Source organism: Hyperoodon ampullatus (assembly GCF_949752795.1).
Source record: "Hyperoodon ampullatus genome assembly, chromosome: 12".
Lineage (NCBI taxonomy): Eukaryota > Metazoa > Chordata > Mammalia > Artiodactyla > Ziphiidae > Hyperoodon > Hyperoodon ampullatus.
The window spans coordinates 72,686,926-72,702,757 of NC_136925.1; the positions used below are offsets into that span (position 1 = coordinate 72,686,926).

Genomic DNA, 15,832 nt, shown 5'->3' on the forward strand with positions numbered 1-15,832 from the left:
TGATACTTGTACTTTCAAGTCAGAGGTGAATGGGAGAAGTAATGCTCTAAACCCAAGGAATCCAGTCCGGGCTGTGATTTCAGGCCTTGGGTCAGGCACAGGCAGAAGAACCTGTACCACATGAGGACTGCCCCTCAGCACAGGCTAAGGTGGCCTCTTTGGAAGCATTTGCCATGTTTCCCTCCAAACTCTTTACCAGATGCCGACGTGCCAGAACCAGGAAGTAGAGCTACATACATCACGGGCATGTGTGAACCAGCTGGTCCCAAACTCAAATGTGACACGGAAGTATTGGAATCTCTGATGACAACGCCAAATATAGAATCCAGAAAATTTCCAGACCACTGCTGAGTGACAGGTCCTTAACTTCCCCAAGGCCCCTTAAGACTATGCGTAAATAAGGGCCTTTGCACACCTCTGTGGACACCTGGGCTAAATATGAAGTCATGATCTGTGACTGGACTACTTTTAGAGAAAAGTCCTCTGTTGGGCTGCTCCTGCCACCAGGCTATGCCTCTCAGCCCCATCACTTCATCCCTGGAAGTGGAGGGTAGACTGTATCCGGAAGAGGTTGCCATTTTTACTTCCAGTAACGTAAGGACCCTTGGTCTCCAGTCCATATTAGGTGTCCTGAGGAGGAGCAGGAGACATTCACGATGTGTGCACACTGCTTCTGGTCCGGCCAGTATTCATCAGAACCACAGACCCTGCTTTTAAACTCCCTTGAAAGATCCGTGAATAATTCTTGAGTGAATGTATTTGTGCTGCAGATGATGGAGAACTTTGGACCAGATATAATTTTGAATCTCCCTCCCCACCACCATCTCCTTGACATCAAAGTCAACCTTGGGTTGTATTTAATAGCAGCAGTCCTTTTTATATTTGTAACTGTAATTCCCATCAGTTGGAAAACTAAGAAACTTCTGGAATTTTAAAGGCCTGCTACCAGTCGCTCATCTTTTTTCCCCCTCTGGAGCGAGCCATCCTCTCCCTTTATCTTTGACATTTAACCACACACTGAGACCCTCATCCCAGGTGGTGTATTTAGTGCCATCCCTCTGTTCCAAGGAACTTGGTGCTTTTTCCTCTTCACAATTCAGCTGGCAGAAAGCTGAAGTGCTCAAAAGTTTCCTTATAATTAAAGGGACACAGCCAGTTAGGATCACTACACCCAGAGTTTGACCTACTTCTTTTCTCACAGATGTTCACATAACACATGCAGAAAAGAACTCAGTTTTCCTGCCAGCAAGTCCAAACCTTTCCACTGGGCTCTGGAAGTCTTGGCTGGATACCTGGCTCCAGTGATGGCTTGAAGAGCTGGAATCCTTGAGAAGAAATGGAACACTCCATGGGGCTGCTTGCGTGTCCAGGCCCTTAAATGCCCTTGCTGCTTTGTAGCAGGGCCTGCGTGGATGGGAATGTCTGTCTTGGATCACCCAGTTCCGCAACTTTTTGTGTTTGGCTTATCAAGTAGGGACCATTTGTCAGTTGCATTTGCAATCTATGACCCTTTATGGCGTTTCCTCACCCAAACTTCTCCCTTGGTGACTTAATTACTTAAATGGCGTATGTATCAATAAAAAAATCACTGTCAGCCACATGGCATCCATCACACTCTGACTATAAAAAGCCAACCAGACTCAACAGGAGAGCCTTTCAGGAGGGAGAACGATTCTGATTCCTAGCGTCTGAGGATGGCACTTGCAAACTGGGAAGGATAATTATCGTTAAATGCTAAGGAATATTGTGTTATGGATGGGCTTAGAGTGTCCAAATGCCTTTTTTTTTTTTTTTTTTTTTTGCGGTACGCGGGCCTCTCACTGTTGTGGCCTCTCCCGTTGCGGAGCATAGGCTCCGGACACGCAGGCTCAGCGGCCATGGCTCACGGGCCCAGCCGCCCCGCGGCATGTGGGATCTTCCCGGACCGGGGCATGAACCCGTGTCCCCTGCATCGGCAGGCGGACTCTCAACCACTGCGCCACCAGGGAAGCCCCAAATGCCATTTTTAATAGGTCTGTTAAGGTGTTTGGTCTACAAAGATATTGAGAGGAGGAGGAGAAATCGCATCTGAAACCTTTTAACATTAAGCCTGGGAAACCATTATTTGCTCAGTTTATTTTCTTTTTTATGTGCATTTATTTAAGCAGGAGCTGGGTTTATGGAGGGTAAGTGATTATGGGGAGGGGCATCACTGTGGTCGCTGCATGGTTTAGCTTATTTTTTGCAGGGTTGGGGGTCTAAAGGCAAATCTGTGCGAGAACGCAAAGGTTTGTTGACAGGAGCCCGTGACTGTGTCTGTGTTGATTCCCTCCAGGCGGGGAGGAACAGGTGTTTGAGAATTCCCCGGTCCCGGATGAGAGGTCTGCCCTGTACTCTGGAGTGCACAAGAAGCCATTTTTCTTTGATGCCTCTCCTGAGAAACCTCCAGAAGATGATTCAGACTCTCTCACCACTTCTCCATCATCCAGCAGCCTGGACACCTGGGGTGCCGGCCGGAAGTTGGTCAAAAGCTTCAGCAAAGGAGAGAGCCGGGGCCTGATCAAGCCCCCCAAGAAGATGGGGACGTTCTTCTCCTACCCAGAAGACGACAAGGCCCAGAAGGTGTCCCGCTCCCTCACCGAGGGGGAGATGAAGAAGGCTCTCGGGTCCCTGAGCCACGGGGTAAGTACCGATGGTGTTTGCTTCTATGACAGCCACCGCCGCCGGCACCACCTCCTAGTGTCCCTGGAGGAGGTTCAGAGCGTCCGGAAGCAGATCCGCTTGAAGAAAACGGATACTAATTATTCATGTTCTAGAGCTTTCCTCTGCCAGCGTCCCTCTAGAAAAGGCATCAACAGCACCACCTGCGACCTGCAGCTGCTCCGGCAGAAACCCAAAGGGGGCGGGGTCTGTGGCGGCCCCGGCAGGAGGGTGCGCGGGCGCCCCTCCGTCAGCGAGTTCAATGTCACGTACGTGGTGGAGCGCAGCCTGTACAGCCACCTGAACCTGACCCAGCTAGTGCGTCCTGCCTCAGACAGGACCCTGAGCAAGGCCGAGAAGCAGGACCTGAGGCGGTGCTTGCTGGAGGAGGAGGAGGCCAGGAGGAAGTGGGCCGCCACGGTGGACCGCTGTACCAAAAGGGTTCTCTTGAGAATCCACCAGAAGTCCGTGAGTCACAAAGACGGTCATGGGGACGGCCTTGTCATTTCTGTGACGTGCAGTCAAGCATTATGGCCTTTCTTGCGTGCGGCCTGGCGTCCTCCCCGCTCTTCTCATGGTCTGTCCCTCCATCACCTCCATTCCTACCCCCGCGTTCCTTGAGGAAGGGCTTCTCCCTCTTTCCCATTTGTCCTCTTGCCAGTTGAAGCTGTTTGAGTTTTAATTTAAAACTAAACATTGAAGCTGATCCAGAGAAGGACTCTCAGAGTACAGGGGTGGGGTCTGGCCTCCTTCTAGAAGTGGCTGTCTTGAGTCGCAGCCATCATGTCACTTGGCCTCAAGGAAGCTGATTCAAAACAGAAGGAGGTTTTGCCCTTAAAAGAGACGTGTCTTCTCTCAGTGAGTTAAAACAGTAGGAACTAGCTCACGGTAGATTGCCACCATCATCGTCGCCAATTTGGTGATTTGAAAAACACTGTAAGATACTTTCTTTTATTACTAGGGGCAGATGGAAAGTTCTCAAATCTAAAAGGAAAGAAAAATTACAGCTCTTTTGTTTTACTTAAGTATATTTGATGTGCTTATCTTTTTAAACAAAAGGATCAACATTTGGAAATGTCCTCCACTGCCCCATAGATTATTCTGTACATAGCAAGGAATAAAGTACTTACTTTCACATAATGAAATGGTCTTCAATTTTATTACTGAATTATTAGAGACCTAGTAATATTTATTTTCAGGGCAAGACTTATATTGAACTGGAGAGCATAGGGATTTCCCCCCGAAATTCCCACCCAACTTTTAGTTTGCACAAGAGCCCATATAAAATGGCACAGGGTGCGGAGGAACTGTGCGCTTCCTGGACCCTGGCGCCCTCCTTAATCCACTTGGGTCTGCTGGCCTGTCCCCTTTTCTAGGTCTGAAGGAGTAGACTGTACTGCCACCTCCCATGATGGCTTCTCCCAGAGTTCCTTCACGTTTGTAACATGTTCTTCCCCAGACGGTTGCTGTAATTTAAATTCATTCAATCAAGTTCTGCTTTTGGGGTCAATGCCATCCTTAAAGGATGCTTAGGTCCGTACCAGCCCTTAGGTTTTCCAGATATTCCCATGTGTTGACTTCCTTGCTCGATCTCCACTTTTTTCACATTCTTATAAATCTTGCAACACTTTTAGTGTTATCAGTTAACAGCTTTTCCTCTGGCTCTTTGTCATGGCAACAGTCTCGGTTTTGTTTTTGTTGTAAAATAACAGTTCTTTGTTATTATTTCTGGTTGTCACTCCTTCAGTTTTGACCCACAGATCTTTTGGGAAATACTTGTGGCTACTTAGTCTTGGTATAATTTGTTTTTTACCTTCAGAAGTGTTCTGCCTAGTTCATCTGCCTCTGAACCTTTGGACATGACCTTGATAGAACAGATCCACCTCTTCTCTGTGAATTGATGACTCAGCCCCATGGGTTTAAATCATGCAATACTGAGAATTTTTCCAATTGAGTGCCTTGAGTTGCTCATGTATCCCTTATATTATTTATTGCCAGGTTAATGATATAACTTCACCAGGACCTTCTCTCTAGAAGTTATATTTCTAAGATTTGTGCCATTGTGGGCCCTTGTGCGCACATTGTGAGCCAGTGATTAATTCTTCATTGACGTCTGAGTATGGACATTTGGACAAGCTTGTTTTCACGTACCAATTCCACCCCCTGTAAAAGTGGCACTCTGTAACCTCTATCCCCAGTACCAGCCTGAGGCTGGGTATTTTTAAAGTACTATGAACTTGAGGCAGTACTGGACAGTTTTAATACTTGCTGAAATACGTGTTCAGTGCTAAATCAGAAATTTGTACATACCCTTTCTTGTAAGTAGAATTGTACAATCAAGAAAACAAATTTTAATTTTCTAATTATTCAGAGAACATAGGGGAATGTAAGTTCTTTTTCTTTTGGCCGCACTGTGCAGCCTGTGGGATCTTAGTTCCCCGAAGAGGGATCGAACCTGTACCCCCTGCAGTGGAAGCTCGGTGTGTTAACCAATGGACCACCAGGGAGGTCCCAGAATATAAGTGTTTTAACAACAGAAGAGGGTTTTTTGGTTTTTTTTAAGGGATTAAAATAATTACTTGGTTTACTTAAAAATTGTTTTCCTTTCTTCTTATCATATATCTCTTTCATTTTATTCGAAAGTATAGTTTCTTTTACTCTTCAACCTTGATCTTTTTGTCTTTCAAAAAATGCCATATTTGCTTGATGAAACCTCAGGGAAATGACAATGCTTTGTACTCACTGGAAACGGTCACTTGTTTTGCTTTTTATTTGGTCATTCAATTTTTGTTTGGGGGAACAGACATGCATGACATTTTGGAATTTTGTCCATTAAAAAAAAAATCCAAACCCCCCCAAAACGTGTTTTCAGCTGCATGACCATTCCATTGACTGGCTCTTCTCATCCACAAGCATCTATCTAAAATGTTCTTATAATTATCTGTACAGGAGATGTTTGAACTTGAAAAATCTCATTTAAGCTTTATTCACGTAGACCACCAAAGATTGGTTTACATTCTTTTACTATTCTCTCTTGTTTTCTCTGTTGAAAGAGTGCTGCTTCAAGAACTACCTGATATTACAGAAAAAGTTGGAGATTAGTTCAAGTGGTGCTGACGGTTATACTTTGTTCATCTTCCATTGATAAAGAAGAATCAGTTCCAACTATCTTAGCATGTCACTGGGAGAGGTTTTAGTTGGTAGTTAAGAAAACCAGTCCTCTCTTTCCTCTAAACTTATTTTAGGAGACAATGCATGCAGCAGTCATATGAAGACATAAATGAGCTTCTAATTTATTGCAGTTGTAGTTTCCACATAAATTCTTTGTCAGTTATTTCATATGCATCAGAAATAACATGCTGGGCTCCAGTGCTGCAGTCGGTGTTGGAATTCAAAGCAGGGAAGTACAAAAGCCGTAAAATGATGAGGCATCTGGACGCCATACTGTGTCTGTGGAGTCCTGAGTCACAGGAGAGGAACTAGAATAAAATGACTGCCTTTACAAAAATGAGAAAACTTATTTTGCACCATAAGCTGGAAAGGGAAAGTTAAAGTTAAAAATTAGCCTTGAGAGATGGTCATACCATTGCTTGCAGATTAGGGGATTTGGTGAGTGTTTTTGTTTACAGAGGTCTTTCTCTTTTTATAGAGTAGATATAGGCCCAGTTAAGTTGGCTGTAAGGGAAATCAGATTGTCCATTGATATTTTTATATAAAATGAGAATAATGTCCATTGAAAGTTATGTCTGTGGTTGATTATTTAAAACAGCAGCAACAGCTTTGCTGAAGGAGAAAAACAGCTGTGTGATATCCTGAATGTCGGTTATCCTGAAATATAACACTTCTGTATCTCCTGGCCTTTCCTTCTGCTACACCTGCCATCTTTCACTTTTTGGCCCATTCCTGAGATTGCTCTGGTCTTACATTTGAAGCTCCCAGAATTATAAGGCCCAGAACTAAGCTCCAGTTCTTCATTTGCATATTTAGAATGTTGACTAAGCCTAAACTTCAGTATAACAATTGTCAGGACAAGATACCAAATTCTCATTGTGGCCCTAATGAAACGTAATGGAAGAAACCAACATTCCTAGAGTGTCTGCTTTGTGCCAGGCAGTGTGCTAGAAGTCTCAAATATAGGCTATAGATAGTATTTTACTAATGAAGAAACCAAAGCTCAGAGAGTTCAGTACTCTACCTGTGGTCACACAGCAAGTTAAGTGGTAGAATCAGGATTTGGGTCCCTATCTGTGTGATTCCAAAAACCTAGGCACTTTCCTTCCTGGATGTTTCTACTTTCTCAGTTCAGTTAATATGTATCTAAGGTGTATTTATTTTAAAAAAGCAATGTTTATAGTATATATTGTGCTTTTCTGTTCATTTCTTCCTTTTAATAGCTGTTAACTAGAGTTCTCTGAGAAACAGGTAACACAAACTATTGGCACCCAAATCTGTGATTCACATTTTATTACCAATTGCTTAAGAAGATAATCGGTGATAACAAAAATTAATGTGCTTTGAATTTCTCCTTTTTCTTAAAGATTTGGGGGTTGGCGGGGGGAGGTGGTGCTTGAGTAGCTTTTGCTAGAAAAACAACAGAGAATTCAAACCAAGTTCTGGAAATATAAAAGCCCTGAAACATAAGCAGTTCCATAAAGTTTGAAACCAACCGAAAGGACAGTGAAGTTTTCATTCTATTAGTGTTTTTCCTCTTGAAATTAAAGTAGTGTGGTCAGAGACAGTCACGGAATCCATCTTTTTCTTTCTGGGCAAATGTGGTGTCTTTATTTCATACACTCTGAGGAAAGGGTCATAAGTAATTAAGTTGGGCAGTTAGATGGGAGAGTTATCAGCATTTTTGGCTAGGTCAGGGAAGCAGTGAGTGACTAATCCTCTTGGCCTGATTGGACTCTACTATAAACATAACCTTTTTCCCTCCATCTCAGCGATTTAAAACTAAACAAAACAAGAGTCTCTCAGAAAAGCCTGCTGTCAGTGGCAGGGCTATAGGACTTCACATCTGGGTTTCCAAGACCACTCTGAGCACATGGGTTCCCTAATACATGTTCCCTCATTATCACTACTGTATGCGTCCGATATTAAGGGGTCTGGAAGGGAAATTTTGTTGCTAAGAGACAGGGAATCTTAGAGCACTTAGCACATGTATGGTTTTTTGGTTGGTGTATCTTTTTTTTTTTAACCAGTTGGTTTTTGCCTGTGAGGGGGATTCTGAACCTCTGGTGTAGGCACAGTTCCAGTGGCCTGTGGAAGGGCAAAATGAGTGGCGTCTCCTTATAACATGAGTCATGTATTGTTTTCGTCATCATTTCTCGTCTCTTACTCTCATCCTGTAACACGCTTGTGGTTCAGTGACATCCTACAAAGGGGACGTGTGTTGGGTTGGCGCACTGCTGGGTGATCTTAGCATAACTGGATTGTTGCTGCTCTGCCCTCTCCTTTCCACAGAGAACCTGCAGTTTTGGAGGATTTGACTTGACAAATCGTTCTCTGCACATTGGCAGTAATAATTCTGACCCATTGGTGAGTATACATCAGAGGGGAAGCAAACGATTTGGATTCAAGTGATGTGGTTGACATAGTTTCACATTTCGTATCTTTGAGAATCGGTACTGGGTGACCTTTTCCTCGGGATACTAAATCGCATTTGGAGAGAAGCTCTATTTCCTCATCTTACAGACTGTTCACAGTCCCACATGGACTGAATGATGACCACCTGTGGCCTCCATCTCTCTCTTTGCAGTAGCATCATTTCTTTAATACCCTGGTTTCCAGGTTTCTTCAAGTCACATGTCCAGATGACTTTAGATGGTCTTAGTCATTGGTGCACATGTGCTTTTTGCTCATACTAGTTGCAAGTGCACGTGACTGTTACACATAGGTAGTGCCACAGCATGGAGCCCTGTGATTTGGGTTCCAAGAGTATGTGACAGCATTTCTGAAAACCAGGCTTGTCATAGGCCAAGTGCACAGCCCTACACCAAGTGTAGGTCTTTCTGATCTGGGGTATCCTGAAATGAACCCAGTCCCCTTGGGGCCAAAGCAAGCCAGACTCCTCAGGGCCAAGGTGACCGCCTCCTCAGACCTGCCACTGGATCACAGTCCGGGGACAGGCCACCTTTACAGTGTACAGGTTCTCCCTAATGTTTACTTTCTGAGGTCCCAGAGACGTAGGTGAGTTTTCCATACAGTTTTGTTTTCCCCTTGTGCCTTTGGTCATGCAACTGTGAAATTAGGATTCTGTGCTTTATAGTTGTTATGGTCATGTGTTAGCAAAAGCACCCATCTATGATTTTTTGAAGTGTTTGAGAATTTCCTGGAAGAATAAAACTATTTTATTTGGATATCATATTTTATTGATTTATAAACCAATAATTTTATGTAGTCAATCTTTTAAAAAATAAAAAGTATGATTTTTCCCCCCTCAGGGGAATGTTTTTTTTTTTTAATGCAAAATACAATGAAAGGAGACCACAATCTAACTTGTTCAGAAAAGAAAATTTACACAGTCTTAGGTGTTGGCCACACGAAGTGCTACAATGATATAAATCTGATCGGATGCTGGACTTTTTTTTTTTTGGCTGCACTGGGTCTTCATTGCTGCACGTGGGGTTTCTCTAGTTGCGGCGAGCGGGGCTACTCTTCATTGCAGTGGGTGGGCTTCTCATTGCAGTGCCTTCTCTTGTCGCGGAGCATGGACTCTAGGCGCACGGGCTTCAGTAGCTGCAGCACACGGGCTCCATAGTTGCGGCATGCAGGCCCTAGAGTGCATGCAGGCTTCAGTAGTTGTGGTGCATGGACTCAGTAGTTATGGCTTGCAGGCTCTAGGGTGCATGGGCTTCAGTAGTTGTGGCATGCAGGCTTAGTAGTTGTGGCTCATGGGCTCTAGAGCGCAGGCTCAGTAGTTATGGCTCATGGGTTTAGTTGCTCCCCAGCATGTGGGATCTTCCCAGACCAGGGATCGAACCTGTGTCCCCTGCGTTGGCAGGTGGATTCTTAACCACTGCACCACCAGGGAAGTCCCCAGATGCTGGACTTCTAATGATTGAGATTTGCCATTTTGTTCTTACCACTTTCTTGGGTGATTCAATAGTATTCTCCTTTTCTTCTTCCCCGCTGCTGGGATTAAGTGAACGTTGGTTCATCTAAATCATTCTTTACAGTCTCCTTGGGTATTTAAAATGGTGGGGAAACATGTACCAGGAGAAGAATATACTAAGTTTAAATAAAACAAAGTGACTCACATCCCACTTTAAACAAACAAATAAGCAAAAGCCATTTAGTCAATAGCTTTTAATTTTTAATCGAAAAGATAAATAACATAGCACTGAGTTAACATAAGAAAAACGTGGAGATCCTGGAGCATGCCAATGTTGTGCTGAGAGGTAGGACATTCATGGTTTGAATAATAAAACCTGTTTGTGGGCTTCATTTTCTGTGATTAAGGTACTTATAACATTTTGTTTTACAGGGTAAAGAAGGAGATTTTGTGTATAAGGAAGTAATCAAATCACCTACCGCCTCCCGAATCTCTCTTGGAAAAAAGGTGAAATCAGTGAAAGAGACAATGAGGAAGAGAATGTCTAAAAAATACAGCAGCTCTGTCTCTGAGCAGGTATGTGACAGCCGAGCAAAAAGCCCCCTTGGTTCTTCCCAACAGCAAGAAAAGCTGAGGATTGTCGGTCTGAGATTTTAAATGGTGCTAAATATATTCACACCCATTAACTAGGCTCCAGGACCATGCTTGGTTTATGTAGACAAACATTGGATTCAGCAAATATTTATTAAGCACTTAGGGTCGCCCAAGCACCAGGTTTGGTGCTGGGAATACAAGGCAGGCCCTGACTTCTATGTACAGATGAGAGAAAAAGACAGACATGTAAAGAAATGATTATTCTTTAATGCAATAAGCACTAAAAATTAGAACACAAAGGAAGGATTTTATTTTCTAAAATATTCCTTGCTCCAAATTGGACATCACCAGAATCGAACCTTAAAAAGACACTCAAGTTTTCTTAGACAGCCGACTTTTCAAATAAATGTAGCATAAGTTGTTCTTAGGAGCGCGTAGCAAGTCTGAGAAGTAAAGTCAGAAAGTGCTTCCTGGCTTACTTACACAGTAATCGTGTTTCTGCGGGGGTGTGTTCACTAACCAGCCCTATCTGCAGACTTTAAGACATCACAGAATTGACACCACTCCCTTCCCCAATTCTATAAGTTCATCTCTAGGAACATAACCTTTTTATGGGTCTTATTTTTATGGGTGGAGGGAATAAAGACACTTGGAGAGCTGGGCCTTAGATAATTTTGACCATTAGATTTTCAAAACGCTCTCCTCTGGCACCTTTATAGTATGCATTCTGTAGTTTGTTGAAGTCTCCGTTTGTGAGCTGTTTGTCTACTTGAAATATGTAGGTAATGCTGCTTTACCAAATAGAACAGCAGGGAAAGCAGGCATTTTTGCTCAGCTGCTGCCCTCTGGTGGACATGGTGAGCTAAAAACCAAGCATCCCCCTGTTTGAATCACTCTGAGCACCAGCTAGCCAGCCTCCCGCACTGCGCTTCAAACAAAGCCTGCACATCTTTAGCTTATTACAGTGGTTCTCGTGGGGTACTGGGGGGGGTTGATTTTGCTCCCTCACCAACTCCAGGGGCATTGGCTAGGGACATTTTTAATAGTGGCAGTGGGTTAGAGTGGGGTGGTATTGGGTGCTACTGGCATCTAGAGGATAGAGGTCAGGGATGCATCTTATGCGCAGGACAGTCCATGAAAACAAAGAATTAACCATACAAAATGCTGAGAGTGCTCAGGTTGAGAAACTGTGGCCGGTTAAACCTGCAGGGGAAGTCTGGCTGCCTCCAGTATCTCTTCTCCACAAATATTTTCCTTAATCTTTTCGTTTCTTGTCCCTATGGGTGTGGGAGTGATGGTGATTCAGTATTTCTGCCCAGCCATGAAGCAAGCTGTGCACGCTCGAGTGAGACAGACATTATGCCAGTGAAAGCAGTGCCACGAATTAAAGCACTTTATTTAGTTGGCTTTTCCCCCAAATTGAAACATCTACTAAAAGCTCTTGTAAACTTACATTCCTAAGGGTCTTCTGCTTCGTGGATCATGAGCATAGAACTTTCATGTCATTTTGAGCATTTTTCTATAATTTTACTACTATATAGATGTCTTGTAGTTTTAGTTCTGTTTTTTTTTAAAGCGGTCGTTTCACATAATCAAAAAAAGAAGGAATCATTATAATGCTTTTTAGAGAGAGGAAATTAACATTGTAAGGCTTTAAAAAAAAAAACTTTTTAGCAAAGACACCGACTGTTTTAGTAAGGATTTTTATCTGCTGTGTTCCTGCTATATGCCCAGCCTCTGAAATAGTACCTCTTCTTGTAATCAATAAATATGTGATGAATAAATTAATAATTTTTAAAAAGCATTTGTGAACATACAGTATCAGAGATGTGTATCTCGTATTGCTGTTTTTCAGACTGGGAGGTTTTTTCCAGAAGCATTTAAAAAAGATTTTTATTGGAAAGGTGGCTTATTTTATGATTCAGAAAAGAGGAATGAAAACCTCAGGAATTCATCCTTTGCAGCTTCAGTAACCTCGTAATGATGCACCTCTGTTTGTAGTTGTTGCAGTTGTTTGCTCGCTTTCCTTAAATGTAAAGCAGAAGTGTGTTTTGGATCAAAAGCTGCCCTTTCTATTGTCCTTAAATGTTTGCAGGGCCCTGCAGAATCTCATCAAAGCCCTTCTGATGATTCGGCACTATGCAAATAACAGGTTTCCCTTAGATGGTTTTGTGTTCACGTGGCTGTGTAATACGCCAGAAAGTGTTCTCTTTGGGCCAGTAAACCATTCTGACTGCAGACTTTTTAAAGTGTGATACTGTCTTATCTATTAGCACCTCAAATCAAATGAGCGTGCTATAGGTACACGTGCAGATGCGGGGCTGTCCACTCCAAAAGTGAGAAGTACTGCTGAGTCACTACTGTCAGCATTCTGATCTAAAAGGGACTTCCCAGCTGTTTATTAACAACAGAAGAAGAAGTGAAAGAAGCTAAAATCGTAGGGTGGCTTAGGGAAATTGGATTATAGACAGAAAAATGGTATGTTTGCTGTACAGCTGACCCTTGAACAACACAGGTTTTGAACTGCATAGGTCCACTCACAGGTGGATTTTTTCCATAGTAAATGCTACAGAACTACATGATCTGTGGTTGTCTGAATCCACAGATGCAGAACTGCAGATAAGGAGGGCCAACTGCAAAGCGGGTCGGCGCCCCTAACCCCCGTGTTGTTCAAGGGTCAACTGTATATCTGGGTCCTAAGTTGGTATTTTATTAGCCAATTTTAGTAATTTGTGTAAACAGAAATATAAGAATCTGGGCTTTGTGTGTGTGTATGTGTGTGCGTGGGGTGTGTGTGTGTGTGTGTGTGTGTAAATGTTTCCCTTCAAATAGATTAAATATTCTCTGATGATACTTCTGGATACTACATTACTAGTGGGTTGTATCTGATCTACATTTGAAGTCCAGCATTATTACTGAACTAGGGAGTATACGAAAAGTCTCTAAGCCTTTAACGAAATGTTTTGTCTACAAGGTAGATAGATAGATTCTTTTCGAAAATATCTATTTGAGCATGAAAAATACTTTTTGAGTGTTTAATTAGTAGATATATGAACCACAACTTTAAAATGAAGCAGGGATTTAGATTCAAAAGGAAGATACATTTTGGGTAAAGCATCAGACTTGGGTATAAAGATGGATTTGACTGATGTCGTTGAGGGCTAAACTGCTGTGAATTACAAAAGGACACCCATCCACTCTGGTGAAACATAATCTTGTCAAAACCCATTTCAGGATTCAGGCCTTGATGGAATGCCGGGCTCTCCTCCATCCTCTCAGCCTGACAGCGAACACATGGACAAGCCCAAGCTCAAAGCCGGAGGTTCTGTGGAGAGTCTGCGGAGTTCTCTGAGCGGTCAAAGCTCAATGAGTAGGTCTAGTTTGCAACCGTAGATGATTTCCTTGGAGTCAAAATCAGACTTTTACTGAGTGTCAGGTTCAGGCAATTTAAAGATAAATTAGACCAAGTTCTTACCCTTAAGGTGCTGTTACAGAGACAGACCTGCAAAATAGCTGGCCCTAGAGTCCTATTTGTTTAGTAGTTGATGTCTAGCAGTGCCACAAAGTTGAGGGTAATGATTTTGGTTGGAGGAGAGAGGGAAGGCACGCCAGCAGAAGATCTGGAGACTGGAGCGGGGAGTGGGTCAAGGGGAAGGGCTCATGAAGACGAGCAGCAGATTGAGAGGAGAGGACCAGGGCTCTGCCACGCGCACGTTGCTCTCCTGACCTCTGGGAGCATCCTCCACCTACAGTAGCAATTAGCGATCCTCTGACCACTTTTTTGTCTTATAGATTTTGGTAAAAATCTCTCATCTGTGCGTTGCCCCCTGCCATTTTCCCTGTCACAGTGAATCCAATTCCTTTGTTAGCATTTTAGTGGGGGTTTAATAAAAGAGAAGACAGATGCTTCTCTTCAGTCTCCAGTCCTTAATCAGAAACATTTTATGCAGAATTCAACACAATAATGTAATGTTATTTTTCCCTGATGCATTTCGGGTAGTGGGAAGTGCCAATAATTCTCTTCTGGCTTGACAAAGAAAGCTAATGTCTTCATAACTTTTATGAATACAAAATGTTGATTAAAACATTATCAGGGCAATAAAATAATCAACTAAGAAACAGGAAAAAAAATAATAAGAGGAGAAGAGAATGACAGATGTCCCTGAAACAAATGCTGTGCAACCACTCCCGGTCCAATGGTGGTGTCTGCCGAATGCTATGGGGGAAGAGACCAAGTTTAAACTCACTACTTTAAAAGCATTTGGCCTTGAGCAAGTTACTTGACCTCTTTAAGTTTCCTCATCTGTAAAATGGGGTAAAAATAGTATGCCTGACAAATGAGAGGTTATGAATGTTAAGGGTGGTGTCCTCTATCAGGGAGTCTCAGTGTCACCTAGATTCCCTGGTCATAAAGATAACTTGATGGAGGCCCCTGTCTGCTTAGGGGCTTGATTAGGGAGAACAGTCAGAAAACCAGATCCTCCCCTGCACTCTGCTCTGGTCCTGACATTTGGCTGTGTCTCGTGACTTCCCTCCTCTGGCCCTTACCTTCCTAGTCTGTGATGCCTTCAGTGCCTTCTTTTTTTTTTAAAAATAAATTTATTTATTTATTTTGGGCTGTGTTGGGTCTTGGTTGCTGCACGCGGGCTTTCTCTAGTTGCGGGAAGCGGGGGCTACTCTTCGTTGCAGTGCACGGGCTTCTCACTGTGGTGGCTTCTCTTGTTGCGGAGCATGGGCTCTAGGCACTCGGGCTTCAGTAGTTGTGGCACGTGGGCTCAGTAGTTGTGGCTCGTGGGCTCTAGAGCACAGGCTCAGTAGTTGTGGCGCACAGGCTTAGTTGCTCCGCAGCATGTGGCATCTTCACAGACCAGGGCTCGAACCCGTGTCCCTTGCATTGGCAGGCGGATTCTTAACCACTGCGCCACCAGGGGAAGCCCCCTTCAGTGCCTTCAGCTTTGCTGTGCAGGAAATCTGTATTGACCCATGTTCTGCCTGTTTTCCTGTACAGGTGGTCAAACAGTGAGCACCACCGATTCCTCGACCAGCAACAGGGAGAGTGTTAAGTCGGAAGACGGTGATGACGAGGAGCCCCCGTACCGGGGCCCGTTCTGTGGGCGCGCCAGGGTGCACACTGACTTCACGCCCAGCCCCTATGACACGGACTCACTCAAGCTCAAGGTGTGTGTCTGCCTGGCCTTGGAGCAGTAACACTGGGTGCCTTGTTGCCTTAAGAGGTGTTCTCTTCTCCTTGCTGTTAAATGCTGGGCTGTTGTGGTGCAGACTGGCCAGTGTCTCTGCTACCTTGACAAGCTGGTCTCCTCTGTAGTGGAAAATGAAACAGAGAACCAGCCAGCATTTGGCGATGGAGGAGGGTCTTGTGTTAATCCTCTGTGTTACCACCTCATCCCTCTGGCCCTGTGCTCTGACCTCAGCTTCCCTCCAGAATTCCTGTTGCCCTCCACCCTCCTGTCTCTGTGCTTTTGCCAGCTGAAGAGACATGACTGG

At 43.8% G+C, this 15,832-nt stretch overlaps 1 protein-coding gene across 4 annotated transcripts in view; it reads left to right on the forward strand.

Moving 5' to 3' along the window:
* The window catches only part of SASH1 (SAM and SH3 domain containing 1), a gene marked incomplete at its 5' end in the record, with an annotated part of 189,705 nt that overhangs the window by 157,954 nt on the left and 15,919 nt on the right, over positions 1-15,832 (forward strand). For 2 of the 4 annotated variants that reach the window (XM_079716634.1, XM_079716636.1), the window contains 5 exons: positions 2,315-3,147; positions 8,143-8,217; positions 10,166-10,309; positions 13,562-13,697; positions 15,336-15,505. In XM_079716634.1, the coding sequence (XP_079572760.1) occupies positions 2,315-3,147; positions 8,143-8,217; positions 10,166-10,309; positions 13,562-13,697; positions 15,336-15,505 (1,358 nt within the window). The remainder of the gene's footprint in view (positions 1-2,314; positions 3,148-8,142; positions 8,218-10,165; positions 10,310-13,561; positions 13,698-15,335; positions 15,506-15,832) is intronic. The other 2 variants (XM_079716635.1, XM_079716637.1) reach the window with 1 other exon arrangement.